The 24,406-nt window shown below is 41.3% G+C and overlaps 1 protein-coding gene across 4 annotated transcripts in view; it reads right to left on the bottom strand.

Annotated features, from left to right (window-relative positions):
• Nucleotides 1-24,406, bottom strand: part of DCAF6 (DDB1 and CUL4 associated factor 6) — a 1,234,054-nt gene that overhangs the window by 339,925 nt on the left and 869,723 nt on the right. For 2 of the 4 annotated variants that reach the window (XM_040424129.1, XM_040424127.1), the window contains 2 exons: nt 19,257-19,452; nt 6,569-6,610 (listed from right to left, as the gene is read on the bottom strand). In XM_040424129.1, coding sequence (XP_040280063.1) covers nt 6,569-6,610; nt 19,257-19,452 — 238 coding nt within the window. The remainder of the gene's footprint in view (nt 1-6,568; nt 6,611-19,256; nt 19,453-24,406) is intronic. The other 2 variants (XM_040424130.1, XM_040424128.1) reach the window with 2 other exon arrangements.

The following is a 24,406-nucleotide window of genomic DNA, read 5'->3' on the forward strand; positions in this document are numbered from 1 at the left end:
TTTGTCAGAATTTGTGGGTTTTTGTTTGTCCACCCGCCTCTTGAGGATTGACCACAAGTTCTCAATGGGATTAAGATCTGGGGAGTTTCCAGGCCATGGACCCAAAATGTCAACGTTTCGGTTCCCGAGCCACTTAGTTATCACTTTTGCCTTATGGCACGGTGCTCCATCGTGCTGGAAAATGCATTGTTCTTCACCAAACTGTTGTTGGATTGTTGGAAGAAGTTGCTGTTGGAGGGTGTTTTGGTACCATTCTTTATTCATGGCTGTGTTTTTGGGCAAAATTGTGAGTGAGCCCACTCCCTTGGATGAGAAGCAACCCCACACATGAATGGTCTCAGGATGCTTTACTGTTGGCATGTCACAGGACTGATGGTAGCGCTCACCTTTTCTTCTCCGGACAAGCCTTTTTCCAGATGCCCCAAACAATAGGAAAGAGGCTTCATCGGAGAATATGACTTTGCCCCAGTCCTCAGCAGTCCATTCACCATACTTTCTGCAGAAGATCAATCTGTCCCTGATGTTTTTTTTGGAGAGAAGTGGCTTCTTTGCTGCCCTTCTTGACACCAGGCCATCTTCCAAAAGTCTTCGCCTCACTGTGCGTGCAGATGCGCTCACACCTGCCTGCTGCCATTCCTGAGCAAGCTCTGCACTGGTGGCACTCCGATCCCGCAGCTGAATCCTCTTTAGGAGACGATCCTGGCGCTTGCTGGACTTTCTTGGACGCCCTGAAGCCTTCTTAACAAGAATTGAAGCTCTTTCCTTGAAGTTCTTGATGATCCTATAAATTGTTGATTGAGGTGCAATCTTAGTAGCCACAATATCCTTGCCTGTGAAGCCATTTTTATGCAACGCAATGATGGCTGCACGCGTTTCTTTGCAGGTCACCATGGTTAACAATGGAAGAACAATGATTTCAAGCATCACCCTCTTTTTAAGATTTCAAGTCTGCCATTTTAACCCAATCAGCCTGACTTAATGATCTCCAGCCTTGTGCTCGTCAACATTCTCACCTGAGTTAACAAGATGATTACTGAAATGATCTCAGCAGGTCCTTTAATGACAGCAATGAAATGCAGTGGAATGTTTTTTTGGGGATTAAGTTAATTTTCATGGCAAAGAAGGACTATGCAATTCATCTGATCACTCTTCATAACATTCTGGAGTATATGCAAATTGCTATTATAAAAACTTAAGCAGCAACTTTTCCAATTTCCAATATTTATGTAATTCTCAAAACTTTTGGCCACGACTGTATATCTTGCATTTACTTTGCTAATTGTAAGATTTTGTCCCAGTCTTTACAATTAGGCATTCTCACCAATAGTGGTCGTGGAGGGGCTTCTGAAGGTGGAGGGAGTGCAAGCACACGGTGCGCCCGTTCTACAACAATCTAGAAAGTCTTTAATCCATCACTTCACAAATTCATCTGGGGACCAGCCCTCTGCCCTTTCTGGTAGATTAATAATTCTGATATTGTTATGCCTACGCCTATTCTCTAAATCGTTGGATTTATATTTCATATAATCAGGTTCAGACATGGGATCCTGAATGTTTTTAAGCATAGGATTACTGCGGTCCTCCACATGCAAGATATACTCCTCAGCAGGCTGCACCCTCTCTCTAAAATTCTGTAGATCTTGTCACAATAAACACACATCTACCTTAGGCCTCATGCACATGTAGGCATTTCCGTTTTTTCCTCTGACTCCACCCTAACGAACTCTTGCAGCTGATGTCATATCTGCAATTTAGTAGGACTCATGGTAGAGCTCAACACTCAGTACAATAATACTCTATTCAAAAAATGTGGAGTACTGTGGCACTTCAGCAATGAAGTGAAATATCGTGAAAAGACATGTGGTTCCTTGAAGGCACAGTGCAGAAACAAGGAGCGATAGTGCAGAGCAAGTGCAGAGCTTAACAGAGACAGTAAAAATATTCTCCTAAAACGTTTGTATAGCGATATTAATAGTGACCACACACCTAAGTATTGTGGTCCAGACTCAAGCTTCCCTGCAGTTCTCTCCTGAACACAATATAAATGCTTGTAAGCAGGGGCATTACGAAAGTCTCATGGGCCCTGGAGGAGTTCAGCTTGGGCCCCCCTTCCCTTAGTGCTTTGTGGCCAGGGGCAAGGAAGCACATTGCCATCCTGCTGACTGAGGCAAAAATTGAAAGGTAGTCCCCCCCCATGCAAAATTCTTGACCTAACCCCTTGCCTCCAGCCAGAGGTGTAACTAGACCAGCATGCCCTTTCTATAATACTGGTGTCTTCTTATGCGGCACAATGGTCTTTGGGCCCCCTCAGGCCCGGTACCTTTGCACCCCCTATAGCTATGTCCATGGCTCCGAGCTATGAGACTGGCAGCAATGGAAAGTTCGGACTTTTTCCACTACGTTTCTGTGCAGCACAGTGGCCCACTCTCACTCTGTAATCTGAAAGAGGATCAGTCGTGGGATATATGTTTCCACTCTCCAGTGGAAGATGCACTCTGCTCCTGACTGTCTGTGGCAATATGGTGCCCGCACTGGTTGCTCACACGTGCACCAAGGGGGATACAAGCGATGCAAGTCGGGAGGAAGAAATGTAGACCACTAAGTATTTAGAGATAACTATTTATTTGTTACTAAAAAGACAAAATGCACCATGGCTGGACGTATGTGAGAGAAGCTTCTGTGGGACCCGCTCATCCTGTCAGAATTTAGTGCCATCCTGGTGATTCCTAGCTGTCTAGATGGCACCTCCCACCTTCGGTCCTCCTAGGATACCTTGAAGCCTTCCTCCTGACTTGGAACCAATATCAATACCAGTAATTAAATATGTGTGTCACTGAACAAATCACCAAGAATAATACACACATATAATGTTAATTCAATTTTTATTGTTTAAAAAGAAAAATTAAATACATATTAAAGCGGAAATACATATAGTGGTAGCAGTGCAGGACAATACTGCGACAAGTATAAATCCACCATCCCACCGCGCGTTTCGCCTTGCTTCTTCAAGGGGAGTGGACACGCCCCTTGAAGAAGCGAGGGGAAACGCTCGTCGGGTTGGTGCCATAATTCCCTCTCCACTCCGGGTCAGTATTTGCTTGTTTCATGCCTACTATTTTTATCAGCTACTTTTGCACTGAGGATGTTGTATGCAAAGTTAAAACTTGGTGTTTTTTGTATGTACTTGGAGCATGCCCTTTAGAGACTCCATGTTTAGTTAATATCCAATGAAAATAAATGAGTATGACAATATGATGTGGCATGAGGTCAAGGTATGAGATGTGTGAGCTATGTATACTTTTTTATGTGTTTGATACACAAGATCTGTATTAAGAGTGTGGCTTATAATCTCCTATTTGACTGTGCAAAACAAATCATAGGAGCTACTGTTGTTGGAGGGATGGTGGATTTATACTTGTCGCAGTATTGTCCTGCACTGCTACCACTATATGTATTTTTGTTTTAATATGTATCTAATTTTTCTTTTTAAACAATAAAAATTGAATTAACATTATATGTGTGTATTATTCTTGGTGATTTGTTCAGTGACACACATATTTAATTACTGGTATTGATATTGGTTCCAAGTCGGGAGGAAGGCTTCAAGGTATCCTAGGAGGACCGAAGGTGGGAGGTGCCATCTAGACAGCTAGGAATCACCAGGATGGCACTAAATTCTGACAGGATGAGTGGGTCCCACAGAAGCTTCTCTCACATACGTCCAGCCATGGTGCATTTTGTCTTTTTAGTAACAAATAAATAGTTATCTCTAAATACTTTGTGGTCTACATTTCAGTGTGAAATTATGCCTGTTTGAAAGTAGCCCTGTTAAATCCAATTAATTGTGGTGCATATGGCTTTAAATATTATTGTACTTCTAGAATGTTTTATTAGACACCAACAAAAATCTTCATGTTAAGTCGTCTGTGGATATTTCACACAAAATAACATAAAACTTGGATTACAATGCAACTCGCACTTATGAATTGGATATTTATTATACATTTCCTTTTGTGTGTTTTATCAGCCTTGTAGTATTTTTTTTTTTTTACGGATTTAAGGCTGTTTGACAAAAAAAAAAAGAGTTTGACCAATTCTGAGACAACATTCTGATCCACTTTAGTATGTTTGCATAATACCTCAGCATAAAAACAAAAAATCTAATTATAGTACAGAGAAAATATGGAGAAACAATATACTGTAAGTATTGCACGTGAGAAGATCATTTGTTAGCCTATAATGAAATCTCAAACATTTTTGGCTAAACTTTTGTTACTTTTTAAACCCATGCAGCAAACATGTTAGTTAAAGGGGTATTCCGGTTTTGCTTTTTGCAGCATCAATTGACAGGAAACAACACACTTGCTAATGGCGATTGTTTGTCTGTAATGCCCTGTTTTTGTGCACTCCATTGTGGTCACATGACTTTTTTTTGGTTCACTGTCCTGATGACATCACATCTCTATTTGAGGCATAGCAAGGCTTTTAAGGCTCTGTCCTCTAGATATATCATCATCAGCCTGTCAGGGTGGTGTTCTGCCCTATAGACATGATGCCTGCAATGATGCTGTACCTTAGGGTGGGGTTTTTCCAGCAGGGCTTTAATCAGGCTTGGATCAGGGATCCAAAATACTATTGCTCACTGTTACAGCCAAGCTTTTCTACAAAAAAGTGGGTATGGCAGCTGTTTACTGTATAGAAGTTCTGGGGTTCAAATCTCACTGAGATCTGTAGAATAAGTTTTAAAGTAATGTAAACGTTATGGCAGAATTTTTTTTTTTTTACTTTCCATCTTTTTGGGTAAAAGTTGCAATTTTCTTTTTACTGTTACCATCTTTGTTTAGGAACATCATCTGTGTCTAGCGGAAAGAAGGTTTATATCCAAACATATGTGGTGATGTAAACAGTATAAGTGCTGGAAGGCGTGTATATCCCACCCAGATACCTCAGCTGGGTGAAATAAATAGAATCCAGGAAGCTGCAGGGGTTTCAGCAAAGCATATTTTGCTGAGACAGTTTTGTTTACAGTTTGTTCTAGGCCGGATTTTATTTGGACTGGTGATAGGTTTGGTAGTGTGATCTGCCCGTCCATACCCTTCCAGTATGTGTGTTGTCGTTTGCCGGTGGTGATCGCAGGTGAGGCCTGCTGTAATCAAGGAGGGGTAAAACCAACCCTCTGTGTGTCAGTCAGTGGAGAGGACTTGGAAACAAAAGCCTAATGAGTCTCTGGGTCCTATCTGGACTTGTGTTCCGTGAGCAAATCTGCTAAGGCCTGCACCTTGGGACCCTGTGTATAAGCTGTGCTTAGAGGTGAGTCAGGGAACCGAACTTTGCATTAGTTAGAGCCCAGATGGGTAGGTGTTTGTTTTGATGCTGATGTTTGTGCGGGTGCTGAAGTGCCACAATAAAGCACCAGTTTGGACACTAAATCCTGTTGTCTGCGAAGAAGTCTGTGATTGCAACCGCCTGAGAGAGAGCGATCCCTTACACATAGAAGAGGATTCTTTATTGTAAGAGCAGTATGGAACTCTCTGCCAGAGAAGGTGGTGATGGTGAATTCACTAAAAGAGTTCAAGAGGGGCCCGGATGTGTTTCTGGAGTGCAATAATATTACAGGTTGTAGTTACTAGATTTCTGGAGAGGTCGCGACTGTCTCGTCACATTCGTAGTATTGGCTATCATTATACAAAATGTCACAGAACATTGCTGCAACAAATGTCATCATGTAGCTGTGGCCTTTTTTGTCGCCCAACACCGGACTCTAAAGTTTATGTGCTGGAAGAGTGACCCTCCCCCAACCCATAAATACTGAAGTGAATATTAATGAAGTGGCCAGGCCCTGCTTGGATCTGTGATGTTCCAGCTGAGAGAGGAAGGAGAGGCAGAGACGTGATTTTACAGAGGCTCCCTGTAAATCACACGCTGGTATGTAAACACAGGGTGCGGCTTGCAATTATGCTGGAGGAATCAAAATGCGCTCAGAACTTTATCTGACTTAAAGGGGTTGTCCGGGTTCAGCTCTGAACCCGGACATACCCATAATTTCACCCAGGCAGCCCCTCTGATATTAGCATCGGAGCATTTCATGCTCTGATGCGCTCCCTTGGCCTGCGCAGGGCAAGCGATCTTTTATTTACAATAACACACTGCCGGGCGGAGGCTTCCGGTGACGAACCAGGCTCTCCATAGAGCTGCCAGTAAGCCAGGTGACGTCACTCGCTCTGATGGGCGGGCTTTAGCGCTGCCCTAGCCGTTTTACAGGCTAGGGCAGTGCTAAAACCTGCCCATCGGTGCAGGTGACATCACCTGGCTTCCTGGCAGCTCTATGGAGAGCCTGGTTCGTCACCGGAACTCAACAAAATGTCTTTGCCCTGCGCGATTTACCACAGGGCAAAGGAGAGCATCGGAGCATGAACTGCTCCGATGCTCAAGTCAGGGGGGCTGCCTGGGTGAAAATAAGGGTATGTCTGGGCAACCCCTTTAAGGCTGAATGCTGGTGTTATTTGTTTTGTTTTGTGTAACCGGAAAACCCCTTTATACCTTACCAGTCAAAATTTATATAGGTTACCTTGTTAATCTATCACTTACTGGAGGCCCTCCGACACTTAATCTGTCAAGATGAGAAGATACAATTTACTCAATTAATTGATAAAAAAAATAACGAAACAACTGTAAATGTTCTTCATCAGTATCATTGAACACTCCTAACTTACGTTGTATAATAATTAAAAAGCTTTTCTGAAACTACAATATTGGTGGTGTTATCAGTTGAACAGACAATCAATACAAGTGTGGGATCCAGCTGGTTCTCTCCATTTCTGGGAAACTGTTTGATAACATTTTAGCAGGTTCGCAGAACAGTGAGAAGTGATGATCCTGACCTGGTCCTGCAAACAGTTCTGCAGGTTAAGGTGGGGCTTGTTCTTTTCTGCCATTTACTGACTTTCAGGGAGAACTAGAGAGGAACTCGTCCCTCAGGTGAGCTTAGAAAAGGTGACTGTTCCAGTGGTTTGTTTAGCTGCCTCCACCACACCAATTGTTGTAGAACCCTACTGATGCAAAAAAAATCTAAATGATACCCTTTTTTGCTATTAAAGGGAACCTGTCACCGGGATTTTGGGTATAGAGCTGAGGACATGGGTTGCTAGATGGCCGCTAGCACATCTGCAATACCCAGTCTCCATAGCTCTGTGTGTTTTTATTGTGTAAAAAACCCGATTTGATACATATGCAAATTAACCTGAGATGAGTCAGAGCTTGAAAATATGACTCTTCTCTGGTCACACAAGTAAGATATGACTCTTTTATGTTAATTTGCATATGTATCAAATCTTTTTTTTTTACAGAATAAAAGCACACAGAGCTATGGGGACTGGGTATTGCAGATGTACTAGCGGCCACCTAGCAACCCATGTCCTCAGCTCTATACCCCAAATCCTGGTGACAGGCTCCCTTTAACTTTCCCCTCTGAGCCCTCTCTATCACATGGCTGTTCCTTGCCATGTGGTCTTTGCTGTCTGGCACCATCTATTCTTACTGAAATGATATGGAAGGCTTGGCAGCAACGAGCACTGAACATGGCAGCAAAGACTTTTTGCTTCCATGTGCTCTTTGGTGCAGCTATGTGCCCTCTGTGCCACCAGGTGCTTTTTGCTGAGTCAAAGATTCTTCTTTGCCAAAAACCAAACATGCTGTACCATGTCAACAGGCACCTTGGTGGCCCCAAGGTGTCTTGCTGCCCTGATTGTGCCTTTTTGCTCCTGAATGTAAAGTTATGCAAAAGAGAATGGAAAATACACCAGTACATACTAAATAGTAAAACACTGGGATAGGCTACATGCACACAACCGTTGTGTGTTTTGCGGTCTGCAAATCGCAGATCCGCAAAACATGGATGGCGTCTGTGTACATTCTGCAATTTTGCGGAACGGCATGGACAGCCTTTACTATAACTGCCTATTCTTGTCCGCAAAGCGTGGACAAGAATAGGACAGGTTATATATTTTTTTGCGGACCACGGAACGGAGCAACGGATGCGGAAAGCACATGGAGTGCAGTCCGCATCTTTTGCGACCCCATTGAAGTGAATGGGTCCACATCCGAGCCACCAAAACAACGGCTGTGTGCATGAGGCCTAACTGACATTGAAAAGGACCGAGAAATTTTAGTGAACAGCAAACTAAGCTGTAGAAACCAGTGTCAGGCAGCTGCTGCCAAGGCCAATAAGATAATGTGTTGCATCAAAAGGGACATAGATGCCCGTGATGAGAACCTTGTCCTGCCACTTTATAGATCCCTAGTTAGACCACACCTGGAGTACCGTGTACAGTTCTGGGCTTCTTTGAACAAGACAACCATAACAAAGCTGGAGAGGGTTCAGAGGAGGGCAACTAAAGTAATAACTGGAATAAGTGGACTACAGTACCCTGAAAAATTATCAAAATTAGGGTTATTCACTTTAGGAAAAATACGACTGATGGGACATCTAATAACTATGCATAAATATATCAGGGGTCAGTACAGAGATCTCTTCCATCATCTATCTATCCCCAGGAATGTGACGAGGGGACATCCTCTACGTCTGGAGGAAAGAATGTTTGTACAGAAACATAGAAGAGTTTTTAGAAGTAAAGACCTATTTTTTGGCCCAGAATATTTTTTAAGCATTAATAAGTAAATAGCCAAAGGCTATATAGATTCTGTTAATGGCCTATTTTCTAAAATGCAACCTTTATTTTTGATAATTAAAAAATAAATAAAAAATAGTGTGTATGCTTATTTTTTGAAAAAGCCTTTTTAGTGATAATAAAAACATTCAAAGCATGATGTTAATTATTATTCCTTATATTAGTAACAATCTCTTATATCTCTTATAATTGGCTACTTGCTAGATCGCAAGTGCAAATCTCTCCTATGTATCTCCTATGTATCATAGATACATATATTATAAGATACTATTGTTACTAATATAAGGAATAATAATCAACATCGTTATCCATTTGTGATAAAGTAAGAGACAGCTATTAAATCTTTCAGTAGATATACTCTTCAACATAACAGGCACTTTCTGTGTGTGATATATATAAACAATGTAAAATGACATAATAATACATTTTCTGATAACAAAGATAGTGTGAAGGATAACACATCTACTGTTTAGACACAGAATTGATCCTAAACACCGGTACCTCTAAAAGTCTGTGAAAAAAGGAATAATTACACTGATGTGCTTTCAATGTTTTTATTATCGCTAAAAGGGCTTTTTGAAAAAATAAGCATACACACTTTTTTCTTTTTCTTCGTTTATTTTTTAATTAGAAAAAAAAGGTTATATTTTAGAAAATAGGCCATAAACAGAATCTTTATAGCATCTGGAAATTGACTTATTTAAACATAGAAGAGGATTCTTTACTGCAAGGGCAGTGAGACTATGGAACTCTCTGCCTGAGGAGGTGGCGATGGTGAGTTCACTAAAAGAGTTCAAGAGGGGCCTGGATGTATTTCTGGAGTGTAATAATATTACAGGCTATTAGTGATGAGCGAGCACCAAAGTATTCGGCCCAAACACATTGCTATATTCGTGTGCTCGGCCGAGCACCCGAGTATAATGGAAGTCTAATGAGCAGAATCTGCCTTGTTTTTCGGTTGTCATAAGACTATGAAAACCAATAGAGGGCGCTATGGAGTTATGAACAGCGCCCTCTATTGGTTTTACAGTCTTATGACAAGTCTAATATTCTTGTCAGAAGACTATGAAACTAATAGAGGGCGCTATTGAGTTATGAACAGCGCCCTCTATTGGTTTTATAGTCTTCTGACAAGAATATTAGACTTGTCATAAGACTGTAAAACCAATAAAGGGCGCAATAAAGGGCGCTGTTCATAACTCAATAGCGCCCTCTATTGGTTTCATAGTCTTCTGACAAGAATATTTGTCTTGTGATTAGACTGTAAAACCAATAGAGGGCGCTATTCATAACTCCATAGCGCCATCTATTGGTTTTTATAGTCTTATTACATTCCCCTAAAGTGGGGAAAATTGGCTTCTACCTCACTGTTTGTTTGTTTTTTGCCTTCCTCTGGATCAACTTGCAGGATAACAGGCTGAACTAGATGGACAGATGTCTTTTTTCAGCCTTATAAGCTATGTTACTAAGTTACTAATGTGCTTCTTACCCAACCAGGTGTCTGGGGTCACTGATAATAAAGAGAACACTCTGTGAGAACATTATATTTACTGGTTGGGGGTTTGTGGTTTATTATTATGGAACAGGGGGTTATATCTGTATAGCACTATTTTTTTTGCAGTATAGAATTTGGGGGCATAATATTGGGTGTAGAAGGAAGATAGAGCCACCCGGAGGGGTGATGATAGAAAAGTCAATAAACTAATATGTCTGTGTGGCAAACTCTGCAGAGCAGACAAGCTCACTAGAATTCATCATGATAATTTTGTCTGAATTGAGAAGATGGTGGGTATGGAGTGTTTAATCAGAAGATACACTACTGTATGAAATAGGTATGTGGTACTACATTCTCCTGCATGTTTGGTAACAATGAATATAATTTCCATCCAAACATGTCTTTGGTGGACATAACTACTGTGTGGGGGCACTAAAGGGACTGGGTAATATTGAGCATGTCCTTTACAGACATGTGTTGGATGGAGTCAGAGATGCCACTAACCATGCACAAAATTCCTCTGCGGTGGGGCGGAGGAGGCTTGTAGCCTGCATCACTAATGATGGGGAATGGGACTCTGAGAATTTGTTTCTTTTTTCCTTCCCTGGCCACTTGGGGACAGTGCTCTGTTGGGGGGGGGGGGGGGGATGCATAGCTGAGTGGAGCTCTGTGGGGCCATTACTGGTGGAAATTACTAGGGGTGCATTGTGGGGGAATTTCAAATACAGAGGACAGACTATGGGACATTACTGGTGACTTTTAATACTGGGGTGCTACAGGGGGCATCACTAGAGGCATTGTTAATACTAGGGGCACTATGGGACTATTATTGGAGGCACTGGGGACATTTTAATACTGGGGCACTGCAGGGAGCATTTTTTAAATACATTTGCACTATAGCGGTCATTACTAAAGAAAATTAGGCATTTTACTACTGGGGCACTATGGATGAATTTAAGGGGACCTTATTATTACTAAGGGTACTATAGGGGACATTATTGCAGGAGGTACTATGGGGCATTATTACTATACTAGAGGCACTATATAGGCATTATTTTTAAGGGTAGTATTTTAGGGGGCATTATTTTTCAGCAGTATAGTATCTGGGGGCATTGGGGAGCACAATCGACACAATATAGAGGCTGACAGCAGGATAACACTGTTTAGGCATGATCGCCACGCCTCTATTTCGCCATAGTGATGTGCACCACATACAGGGTTGTGCTGACTCAATCACCCACATTTTTTCTTTGTAGTATATATTGGAGGCGTGGCGATCTCCATGAAGTCATGCACACCTGACCAGTCAATCTGTCCTGGAGGCTGGTTTCAAAGTCAGTATAAAACTGAGTCTGCTTATATAGAACCTACCAGTAGCCATTTGGCTCCAGGAGAAGTATATGGTGGGCTCAGCATGCATGTTGGTACTTGCATCCCTGGATCCGATGAAAGCTGTAATGGCACCGGACGGGTTAAAAGCAGAGTGTGCTTGGCGTGCATGCTGACCTGCATTCCATGGACTTTGTGTGGCTGTCATGGCCCATAAACAGGTAGGAACTAGTGTTAGGGACCACTCCATAGAGGCGACCTTGACGTGGTGAGTGGCTTATTACGCTTTGGCCAAAATGTACACCAACGCCTCATCCAGCATAGAGGCAGGGCAGAATGCTGGTTGCAGAGTGCTATCACATTTGTATTTTGCGTTTGTATATGTATTTCGCCATAGTGATGTGCACCACATACAGGGTTGTGCTGACTCAATCACCCACAATTTTTCTTTGTAGTATATATTGGAGGCGTGGCGATCTCCATGAAGTCATGCACACCTGACCAGTCAATCTGTCCTGGAGGCTGGTTTTAAAGTCAGTATAAAACTGAGTCTGCTTATATAGAACCTACCAGTAGCCATTTGGCTCCAGGAGAAGTATATGGTGGGCTCAGCATGCATGTTGGTACTTGCATCCCTGGATCCGATAAAAGCTGTAATGGCACCGGACGGGGTTAAAAGCAGAGTGTGCTTGGCGTGCATACTGACCTGCATTCCCTGGACTTTGTGTGGCTGTCATGGCCCATAAACAGGTAGGAACTAGTGTTAGGGACCACTCCATAGAGGCGACCTTGACGTGGTGAGTGGCTTATTACGCTTTGGCCAAAATGTACACCAATGCCTCATCCAGCATAGAGGCAGGGCAGAATGCTGGTTGCAGAGTGCTATCACATTTGTATTTTGCGTTTGTATATGTATTTCACCATAGTGATGTGCACCACATACAGGGAGTGCAGAATTATTAGGCAAGTTGTATTTTTGAGGATTAATTTTATTATTGAACAACAACCACGTTCTCAATGAACCCAAAAAAACTCATTAATATCAAAGCTGAATATTTTTGGAAGTAGTTTTTAGTTTGTTTTTAGTTTTAGCTATTTTAGGGGATATCTGTGTGTGCAGGTGACTATTACTGTGCATAATTATTAGGCAACTTAACAAAAAACAAATATATACCCATTTCAATTATTTATTTTTACCAGTGAAACCAATATAACATCTCAACATTCACAAATATACATTTCTGACATTCAAAAACAAAACAAAAACAAATCAGTGACCAATATAGCCACCTTTCTTTGCAAGGACACTCAAAAGCCTGCCATCCATGGATTCTGTCAGTGTTTTGATCTGTTCACCATCAACATTGCGTGCAGCAGCAACCACAGCCTCCCAGACACTGTTCAGAGAGGTGCACTGTTTTCCCTCCTTGTAAATCTCACATTTGATGATGGACCACAGGTTCTCAATGGGGTTCAGATCAGGTGAACAAGGAGGCCATGTCATTAGATTTTCTTCTTTTATACCCTTTCTTGCCAGCCACGCTGTGGAGTACTTGGACGCGTGTGATGGAGCATTGTCCTGCATGAAAATCATGTTTTTCTTGAAGGATGCAGACTTCTTCCTGTACCACTGCTTGAAGAAGGTGTCTTCCAGAAACTGGCAGTAGGACTGGGAGTTGAGCTTGACTCCATCCTCAACCCGAAAAGGCCCTACAAGCTCATCTTTGATGATACCAGCCCAAACCAGTACTCCACCTCCACCTTGCTGGCGTCTGAGTCGGACTGGAGCTCTCTGCCCTTTACCAATCCAGCCACGGGCCCATCCATCTGGCCCATCAAGACTCACTCTCATTTCATCAGTCCATAAAACCTTAGAAAAATCAGTCTTGAGATATTTCTTGGCCCTGTCTTGACGGTTCAGCTTGTGTGTCTTGTTCAGTGGTGGTTGTCTTTCAGCCTTTCTTACCTTGGCCATGTCTCTGAGTATTGCACACCTTGTGCTTTTGGGCACTCCAGTGATGTTGCAGCTCTGAAATATGGCCAAACTGGTGGCAAGTGGCATCTTGGCAGCTGCACGCTTGACTTTTCTCAGTTCATGGGCAGTTATTTTGCGCCTTGGTTTTTCCACACGCTTCTTGCGACCCTGTTGACTATTTTGAATGAAACGCTTGATTGTTCGATGATCACGCTTCAGAAGCTTTGCAATTTTAAGAGTGCTGCATCCCTCTGCAAAATATCTCACTATTTTTGACTTTTCTGAGCCTGTCAAGTCCTTCTTTTGACCCATTTTGCCAAAGGAAAGGAAGTTGCCTAATAATTATGCACACCTGATATAGGGTGTTGATGTCATTAGACTACACCCCTTCTCATTACAGAGATGCACATCACCTAATATGCTTAATTGGTAGTAGGCTTTCGAGCCTATACAGCTTGGAGTAAGACAACATGCATAAAGAGGATGATGTGGTCAAAATACTCATTTGCCTAATAATTCTGCACGCAGTGTACAGGGTTGTGCTGACTCAATCACCCACATTTTTTCTTTGTAGTATATATTGGAGGTGTGGCGATCTCCATGAAGTCATGCACACCTGACCAGTCAATCTGTCCTGGAGGCTGGTTTTAAAGTCAGTATAAAACTGAGTCTGCTTATATAGAACCTACCAGTAGCCATTTGGCTCCAGGAGAAGTACAGTTGTGTTCAAAATTATTCAACCCCCACTGAAATTGAGTGTTTTGGCCAGTTTGACATTGATTTTGATAATTTCAGTCATCTTGTTTACAATTAAATCAAAGAGGCCCTTGTAAGTCAGACAAATATAACATAACATTTATAATGAAATAACCACAAATGTCTTTTCTGTGCTCACATCATTATCAGTTTTATTCAACCCCCAAGTGACATTCAATCTTAGTACTTAGTACAACATCCTTTTCCAGTTATAACAGCTTTTAAACGTGAAGCATATCTTGACACACGTGTCTTGCAGCGATCTACGGGTATCTTCGCCCATTCTTCATGGGCAAAAGCCTCCAGTTCAGTCACATTCTTAGGCTTGCGCGCTGCAACTGCTTTCTTTAAGTCCCACCAGAGGTTCTCAATCGGATTTAAGTCTGGTGACTGCGATGGCCACTTCAAAATGTTCCAGCCTTTAATCTGCAACCATGCTCTAGTGGACTTGGAGGTATGCTTGGGATCATTGTCCTGTTGAAAGGTCCAACGTATCCCAAGCCTCAGGTTTGTGACGGACTGCATCACATTTTCATCCAATATCTCCTGGTACTGAAGAGAATTCATGGTACCTTGCACACGCTGAAGCTTCCCTGTACCTGTAGAAGCAAAACAGCCCCAAAGCATGATTGACCCCCCGCCATGCTTCACAGTAGGCAAGGTGTTCTTTTCTTCACAGGCCTTGTTCTTCCTCCTCCAAACATAGCGTTGATCCATGGGCCCAAACAATTCTAATTTTGTTTCATCAGTCCACAGAACACTTTTGTGGTTTGTCCACATGACTTTTGGCATACTGCAGTCGACTCTTCTTATTCTTTGGAGACAGCAAGGGGGTGCGCCTGGGAGTTCTGGCATGGAGGCCTTCATTACGCAGTGTGCGCCTTATTGTCTGAGCTGAAACTTCAGTACCCACATCTGACAAATCTTTTTTCAGCTCCTCAGCAGTCACACGGGGACTTTTCTCCACTTTGCGCTTCAGGTAGCGCACAGCAGTCGAAGTCAGCATCTTCTTTCTGCCACGACCAGGTAGCGTTTCAACAGTGCCCTTTGCCTTTAATTTGCGAATGATGCTTCCTATGGTGTCTCTTGGTATGTTTAACATCTTTGCAATCTTCTTATAGCCATTGCCCTTCCTGTGAAGAGAAATCACCTCTTCTCTTGTCTTCCTGGACCATTCTCTTGACTTCACCATGTTTGTAAACACACCAGTAAATGTCTAGAAGGAGCTGAGTATCACAGTCCTTTTAAATCTGCCTAATTGGTGCTTATTATGCTTGATTGCTGCTCCTTGACATCCACAGGTGTTTTCAATACCTGATCGAAAACACTTGATTGAACCTCTGTTCTTAAGAGTGGTAGTCTTTAAGGGGTTGAATAATTGTGTCAATGAAGAAATCACAAAAAAAACATTTAATACTGTATTACAAAAACAATTGATGTCATTTTAGTTGCATTTGGTTCTTTAAAAAGTGTTAGGGACCACTCCATAGAGGCGACCTTGACGTGGTGAGTGGCTTATTACGCTTTGGCCAAAATGTACACCAATGCCTCATCCAGCATAGAGGCAGGGCAGAATGCTGGTTGCAGAGTGCTATCACATTTGTATTTTGCGTTTGTATATGTGTTTCGCCATAGTGATGTGCACCACATACAGGGTTGTGCTGACTCAATCACCCACAATTTTTCTTTGTAGTATATATTGGAGGCGTGGCGATCTCCATGAAGTCATGCACACCTGACCAGTCAATCTGTCCTGGAGGCTGGTTTTAAAGTCAGTATAAAACTGAGTCTGCTTATATAGAACCTACCAGTAGCCATTTGGCTCCAGGAGAAGTATATGGTGGGCTCAGCATGCATGTTGGTACTTGCATCCCTGGATCCGATGAAAGCTGTAATGGCACCGGACGGGGTTAAAAGCAGAGTGTGCTTGGCGTGCATGCTGACCTGCATTCCCTGGACTTTGTGTGGCTGTCATGGCCCATAAAGAGGTAGGAACTAGTGTTAGGGACCCCTCCATAGAGGCGACCTTGACGTGGTGAGTGGCTTATTACGCTTTGGCCAAATTGTACACCAATGCCTCATCCAGCATAGAGGCAGGGCAGAATGCTGGTTTCAGAGTGCTATCACATTTGTATTTTGCGTTTATAAGGGTAAAAAGGCCTCTACAGACAAACAAACATGTAAGTGGTGGTAATATAGAAGCTCATTTAGTCACAGATGGAGCTTCAATAGGACCATCAGAAATAGGATAGGTGCCCAGACCATGCATAACACAGAAAGAGCACTAAGCTAAATAAAATTATAATGCCCACATATAAATATTTAAAAACATGCACACCCACAAAGTTGTTCACCCAATCAAGAGAAGAGTCGACGGAGCAAATCTAGTTATAACCAATAGTAATAGAATCTCACAGCTGTACTTACTTAATGTGTATGCGCCTATCTGGCTCACCTGTGTAGGCTTCCCATGATCGGGACTCGTGCAACCCTCAGCGTGCCCATAGAGTAACTGCGCATGTCAATATACGTCATCCAGTGAATGCCTAATGTTTGGGGCTTGTACTCCACTGGCCTGCAGTAAAATTGTTATCCAATGACCGTCTAATATACCTCAAGCCACATAATCACTTGATCTTTTCTGTATGGTGAATGCCTAATGTTTGGGGCCTGTACTCCAGTGGGCTACAAAAAAATTGTTATTCAGTGACCGCATAATGTACCTCGAGCCACATAATCACAATTTATTTTATGTCAGGTGAATGCCAAATTTTTAGAGCCTGTACTCCCGTGGCCTACAATAAAAATTTTCTAGGCTCCAGCAGGGCACATTTTTGTGAATTTCCCTTTAAGACGCATAAAAATGGCCCGTGATTAAAATACATATTTTTTGGGGGAATTTTTGTCATTGATCCCCCTCTAGTATGTCACTGTCTATGTTGTGGGACTATTTGTGCACTTCTAGTAAGTATTTGGTGGCTGCAAATATGACCTGGAGGTTTTTCAGGTTCGCCTGCCATTAAAGTGAATGGGGCCCGCCGCAAACTTGTGGATCGCTAACATTTGTTTGCGAATCATCCCTGCCGATGTTCGTCCATCAGTAATCCACCACCATGATCACTGCAATTTAGAACAAGTCCCAAACTAGGGGAATACACCTCATTTGTCTGTGGAATTCAAATTGCTTAATAAGTTCTCCCCATGTGCCAGGGGATGCAGTCGACCTAAGAATCAAAGGCCAAGAGACTTTGCTGGTTAAAGGATTCTCTGCCGGGCAATGCTTGTATAGTCAATTTTATTAGTTGTACATTTTTGGTCTAACCACCACCCCTTTAGCCATCAATTTTAATATGTCCAATCACACGTATTTATTAAAGCAACCAATCAGAAGCATAATGGTATGGAAAAATACATCTAAACGTTACAGACATGATACTGAAAAAAAGTCCCTGTATATATTTCATAATGTCTTTGTCAAGCAGTTCCCCCTTTGTCATGCTTAAGTTCCTAATATATGTTAGCAAAGTGAATTAAGAAAACCACAGACTATACTTCCCAATTCAACTCAAAATTCATGCTCTGAAGACATTTAAGCATAAAACTCAAAAATGGAGAATACTTGACAATTAAGTACAATTAGTACAATTCATGTTCATTAACCACTTAAAGTCCAAACAAGAGTCCATGCAATGGAAGCTCTCAGGCTTCACCAACTCCAAAGAAATTTCATCTGCAGCAGTCAGCTAGAAAGATCATGGCAAGTTTTTTGGGATACAAAAGGCATTTTATTACTAGAATTCATTCCACACAAGACAATAATTACTGGAGACACCTATACTTCAACAATGAATGCATTACATGAGGCAATCAAAGAGAAACGCGTGGGAATTTTTCAGCAGGTGTTTTGCTGTTTCAAAAATCACAAGCTGCTATTAAGGAATCTGGCTTCACAGAGCTTAATATTCCTACAGTCCAAACCTGGCACCCAGTGATTACTTTCTCTTTTGGAACCTGAAGAAATTTCTGCATGGGCAACGATTTCCTGTTGATAATGCTGTCAAAGTGGCGGTAAGAGGGTTCCTGCAGCAGCAAGAACTCTCCTTCTATTCTGAGGGCATCCGATCATTGGAGGCAAAGTGGAATAAGTGTGTTGAAGTCAAGGGGGATTATATTGAAAAGTAGTAAGTTCAATTTTCTCAGAAAAATTAGCTTTCATATCCAGGTAGATAACTTTTTGAACACCTCACGTACATTATATGAAATGTCACCATGTAGCCATACCCTTAGGAAATATCCCTGAATAAATGACATTCTCTGTGGTTAATTATAAGAACCATGTTTACCTTTGGCGTGGTAAAACTGACCTGTAACTTTCATTAACTGGGTCAGTACAATAACAGCAATATCATATTTGTATATTATTTCTTGCGTTTTAATTTAAATAATTAGTTTTTTTCTTTTCATAGCCATATTCTTACTTCTATAACTCTTTTGTAGTCATGTGTTTGGGCTTATTTTTTGCGGGCCATCTATACTTTTTATTGATACCACTTTGGGGTGTCAAAATGGTAGAGACATTATTTTTTCTAAAAAAAAAAAAGGACCAAGAAAAGGTAACTCACCTGTCTCTTCCAAAACGTCTTCTTACCTTCGGTAGAGTTAAAGGACAGCCAACTCTTAATTTCCTTGTGTCGAGTATAGCACTTCCTTAACATTGAGAGCAACTATGCCTCCAATAACAGTAACAGCAACAGTGCACACCAAAGCAGTCACAGAGCTCCAAGTTAAAGCAACCAATTACAGTGCCTCCAGCTAGTTCCCAAAGGAACATTTCCACTTGCTAATGTTTACCTTGAACTGCTCACATGTTGCTGCTCTGATTGAAAATGCAGGACATGGAAGACACATTTGAGCACAGTCTTATGTTCACATGCATCTTCCAGGTCTGGCAGTGGGGAAAAAAGAACAAAGCTGCCGTGAAATGTCTGAAGGCTAACACTTATATTTGACCGACCTGTTTTGTGACTGCACTCTTGGTGGTAACCGGACTGTGTCATCATCACTCTCTGCTTCAAAGTTCTCAGAAGATGCAGTTTGAGGCTCTGTCTGCAACAGATTCTGAGACGTTTCAAGATGCACTTCTGCATTTGGTGCCTTTTGGCTTTCAATAGGGATGTTCTCCGGATTATCAGGTTCATACTGTGCTGCAGCTAAAAATAAGTAAATGATAATTCATCAGAAAATGATATAATGTTTAAATTATGTTTTTATGTCAATCATATTTTTGAGATTTTTTGATTATTTTTTTTCTAAAATTATGCAGTTTCCACTACACCTAATAATATATTTAGACTTCCTGTGCTGTACAAGTAACTATTCAGTAGCCATTGCATTATCACAGGCAGAATTACAATGACAGATCACCTCAGTATAGATAACACAGGAACTACCCTTCACAATATCTGATATAACGGCTTATCTATTACCCCCTGACTTCTACATAGGTCGCAGAGGATGTCTAGAAAAATCTTCAAAAGAAGTTAATGGTGGTCCCCTCCAGTCTATTGTTTTTAAGCCCCATGTGGCTGCTCTCAAAGAACTAGTTGCCCAAAGCAACCAATCAGATTCTACCTTTCATTTTCACAGTATCTTTGGAAAATGAAAGGTGTAATCTGACTGGTTGCTATGCAATTCTAAGCCAATTCTAATTTACACCAGTTTGATAAATCGCCCCCTAAGTCTTGACCTATTTTATTTTAGGACTATTGGCCAGTGTGAAAATTGCATGTTTATGAGATTTTTTTAAATATAGACAGGGACATAGACAATTAAAAAATAAATCCACAAAAATTATAAATATGTTTAACATGAAAAATTGATTTAAACATTAGGTCATCATCAGATGACACATTCACTTTAAATGCAAGGCAAGAATTCAGGCAAAAAATAATAATTAACAGATTTGTCAGTGTTGGGACAATCTATTTATCAAAAAAGTCCCCCAAAAATGCAATCCCATTATAATGAGGTAAATACAACAAGTTATTTGCAAGTTGAAGGAGCCTACTAATATTCATCATTTACAAAATTCACAATTATCCTTTTGCAACTACAAAATTTTTACACTTTTGATAGCATACAGTGGGGCAAAAAAGTATTTAGTCAGCCACCAATTGTGCAAGTTCTCCCACTTAAAAAGATGAGAGAGGCCTGTAATTTTCATCATAGGTATACCTTAACTATGAGAGACATAGTGAGAAAAAAAATCCAGAAAATCACATTGTCTGATTTTTAAAAAATGTATTTGCAAATTATGGTGGAAAATAAGTATTTGGTCAATAACAAAAGTTCATCTCAATACTTTGTTATATACCCTTTGTTGGCAATGACAGAGGTCAAACGTTTTCTGTAAGTCTTCACAAGGTTTTCACACACTGTTGCTGGTATTTTGGCCCATTCCTCCATGCAGATCTTCTCTAGAGCAGTGGTGTTTTGGGGATGTCATTCGGCAACATGGACTTTCAACTCCCTCCTTCTTACGATGCCACTCCTTCGTTGCGTGGGCGGTGTGTTTGGGATCATTGTCATGCTGAAAGACCCAGCCACGTTTCATCTTAAATGCCCTTGCTGATGGAAGGAGGTTTTCACTCAAAATCTCACGATACATGTCCCCATTCATTCTTTCCTTTACACGGATCAGTTGTCCTGGTCCCTTTGCTGAAAAACAGCCCCAAAGCATGATGTTTCCACCCCCATGCTTCACAGTAGGTATGGTGTTCTTTGGATGCAACTCAGCATTCTTTCTCCTCCAAACACGACAAGTTGAGTTTTTACCAAAAAGTTCTACTTTGGTTTCATCTGACCATATGGCATTCTCCCAATCCTCTTCTGGATCATCCAAATGCTCTCTAGCAAACTTCAGACGGGCCCAGACATGTACTGGCTCAAAGCAGGGGTACATGTCTGACACTGCAGGATTTGAGTCCCTGGCGGCATAGTGTGTTACTGATGGTAGCCTTTGTTACTTTGGTCCCAGCTCTCCACAGGTCATTCACTAGGTTCTGGGATTTTTGCTCACCGTTCTTGTGATCATTTTGATCCCACGGGTGAGATCTTGCATGGAGCCCCAGTTTGAGGGAGATTATCAGTGGTCTTGTATGTCTTCCATTTTCAAATAATTGCTCCTACAGTTGATTTCTTCACACCAAGCTACTTGCCTATTGCAGATTCAGTCTTCCCAGCCTGGTGCAGGTCTACAATTTTGCTTCTGGTGTCCTTCAACATCTCTTTGATCTTGGCGATAGTGGAGTTTGGAGTGTGACTGTTTGAGGTTTTGGAAAGGTGTCTTTTATACTGATAACAAGTTCAAAAAGGTGCCATTAATACAGGCAACCAGTGGAGGACAGAGGAGCCTCTTAAAGAAGAAGTTACAGGTCTGTGAGAGCCAGAAATCTTGCTTGTTTGTAGATGACCAAATACTTATTTTACCAAGGAATTTACCAATTAATTCATTAGAAATCCTACAATGTAATTTCCTGTATTCTTTCCCCCCATTCTGTCTCTAATAGTTGAAGGGTACCTATGATGAAAATTACAGGTCTCTCTTATCTTTTCAAGAGGGAGAACTTGCACAATTGGTGGCTGACTAAATACTTTTTTGCCCCACTGTAAATAAATCCTAAACCCTAAAATAATGTCATGATATAAATCCACAGACATATCTTTTCTGAAACTTGTACCATTATGTAAAACTGCAGAAAATAAATGTTTGTGGCTGAGAATCTAACCCAAACACAGCCTGAAACGCATACCAACGGCTAAATATAAAAGATCAAGATGTACAGAGTTCAAGAATGCTTATTCCTATGCCTTTGCAAAACCATTAGAACTGAATTTACCAAAGGATTACATTATTCAGCTTCTACTAAATAGTCAACAAATGGATCAATTAGTTACTAATGTACAAAAGGGGTAGAGTGAGAAAGATGTTTTTGGATTCAGAGAACCAACTTTCTGCGAGTGCTTGTTTTTTTGAGGAAGAGGTAGATATTTTTAATGGAACCTTTTTTGGGTACATAAGACTGTTAATCACTTTTTAGTCTGTTTATTGGGAGGTAGCATGAAAAAAAAACAGCAATTCTGGCATTTTTAACTCTTTTATGGTGTTTGCTTTGTCTGCTAAATAACAATGATTATTTTATAATTCAGGATATCATGGGTGTGGAAATACCAATATCTATTCTTTTTCTTTTACAACATAAAGCATTTCTAAAGTAAAGCTGTCAGTGCGTTTCTGCTGGCTTCTCTAAGGAGAGCATGCAGTTTACAACCCAGTGTTTTTTCTGTGTGTTAAGTCTATGTTCTGTGTGTTCAGTGTGTTAAATCTAGGTTAAATTGGCCACATTGGGGTATGGCCACATGGTCAGGTTTCTATATGCAGTTTTGGAAGCCCAAATGAGGAGTGGATCATTAAAGGAGAGAAAATAAACTAGGACAGATGAAAATACTCTCTTTTTAACCTCCTTCTGGATACAGCCATTCACTTTCCTGACAGGGACAAATTTTACAAATCTGATGTGTCATTTTATGTGTTAATAACATTTAAAAAAATGAACTTCTCTTCTTTTTAGACAAATAGTGATATCTAATAAAACAGTCTTTAACGTTCCCCATATGTCTACTTTATGTTGGCTTAAATTTCTAAATGTCAGTTTATTTTTTAGGATGTAAGAAGGCGTAGAATTTTAGAAGCAGCAATTTTTAAAAGTTAAGAACATTTCCAAAACCGACTTTTTAAGAACCAATTCAGTAATGAGGTCACTTTGAGGGTCTTACATGATAGAAAACCCCCATAAATGACCCCATTTTAGAAACTATGTTTTTAGAAACTTTGATAACCCTTTAGGTTTTCCACAACAATTAGGCCCCTTTCACACGGGCGAGATTTCCGCGCGGGTGCAATGCGTGACGTGAACGCATAGCACCCGCACTGAAAAACGCAGCATGTTCTATATTCAGCGTTTTTCACGCAGTCCTGGCCCCATAGAAGTGAATGGGGCTTCAGTGAAAAACGCATTGCATCCGCAAGCAAGTGCGGGTGCGATGCGTTTTTCACTGATGGTTGCTAAGATATGTTGTTTGTAAACCTTCAGTTTTTTATCACGCGCGTGAAAAACGCATCAAAACGCATTGCACCCGCGCGGAAAAAACTGAACAACTGAATGTAATCGCAGACAAAACTGACTGAACTTACTTGCAAAGTGGTGCAAGTTTCACTGAACGCACCCGGCCCCAATCCGCAACGCCCGTGTGAAAGGGGCCTTATGCCTCATGCACACGACCGTATTTTTTTGCGGTCCGCAAAAACGGGTTCCGTTTTTCCGTGATCCGTGACCGTTTTTTCGTCCGTGGGTCTTCCTTGATTTTTGGAGGATCCACGGACATGAAAAAAAAGTCGTTTTGGTGTCCGCCTGGCCGTGCGGAGCCAAACGTCCTGAATTACAATGCAAGTCAATGGGGACGGATCCGTTTGACGTTGACACAATATGGTGCAATTTCAAACGGATCCGTCCCCCATTGACTTTCAATGTAAAGTCAGGAGTTAATATACCATAGGATCGGAGTTTTCTCCAATCCGATGGTATATTTTAACTTGAAGCGTCCCCATCACCATGGGAACGCCTCTATGTTAGAATATACCGTCGGATTTGAGTTACATCGTGAAACTTGTAGCCGTAAACTGCTGTTTGGGCACACTTCAGGGTGACTTTGGTGACTTATACAGCACTGACCGACAACTGCAGAGGCTTTGAGGTGAAATATAAAAAGAAATCCCCCAAGAAATGTCCCACTTTAGAAACCACACCCCTCACAAAATTTACAATTGGGTGTAGTGAGCATTTTGACCCAACAGGGTTTTACAAAAATTAATTCACAGCAGATCGTGAAAAAGTGAAAAATGTTTACACAGATATGCCATTTCAGTGCCCAATATGCAGTGCCTAGCTGGTGTCACGGATGGTGTTGCAGAAAACTGGAAGTTATAAATAAACATCTGACTGACTTGATCCCAAACTAAGGAACATATGGGTGAGCCCTATAAAACCCCTAGAGCTCTCCCTGACTGCTCTGCCCATGCAAAGATTTTTATAATAGATAATTGCA

The sequence above is a fragment of the Bufo bufo genome, chromosome 3, assembly GCF_905171765.1.
Source record: "Bufo bufo chromosome 3, aBufBuf1.1, whole genome shotgun sequence".
Lineage (NCBI taxonomy): Eukaryota > Metazoa > Chordata > Amphibia > Anura > Bufonidae > Bufo > Bufo bufo.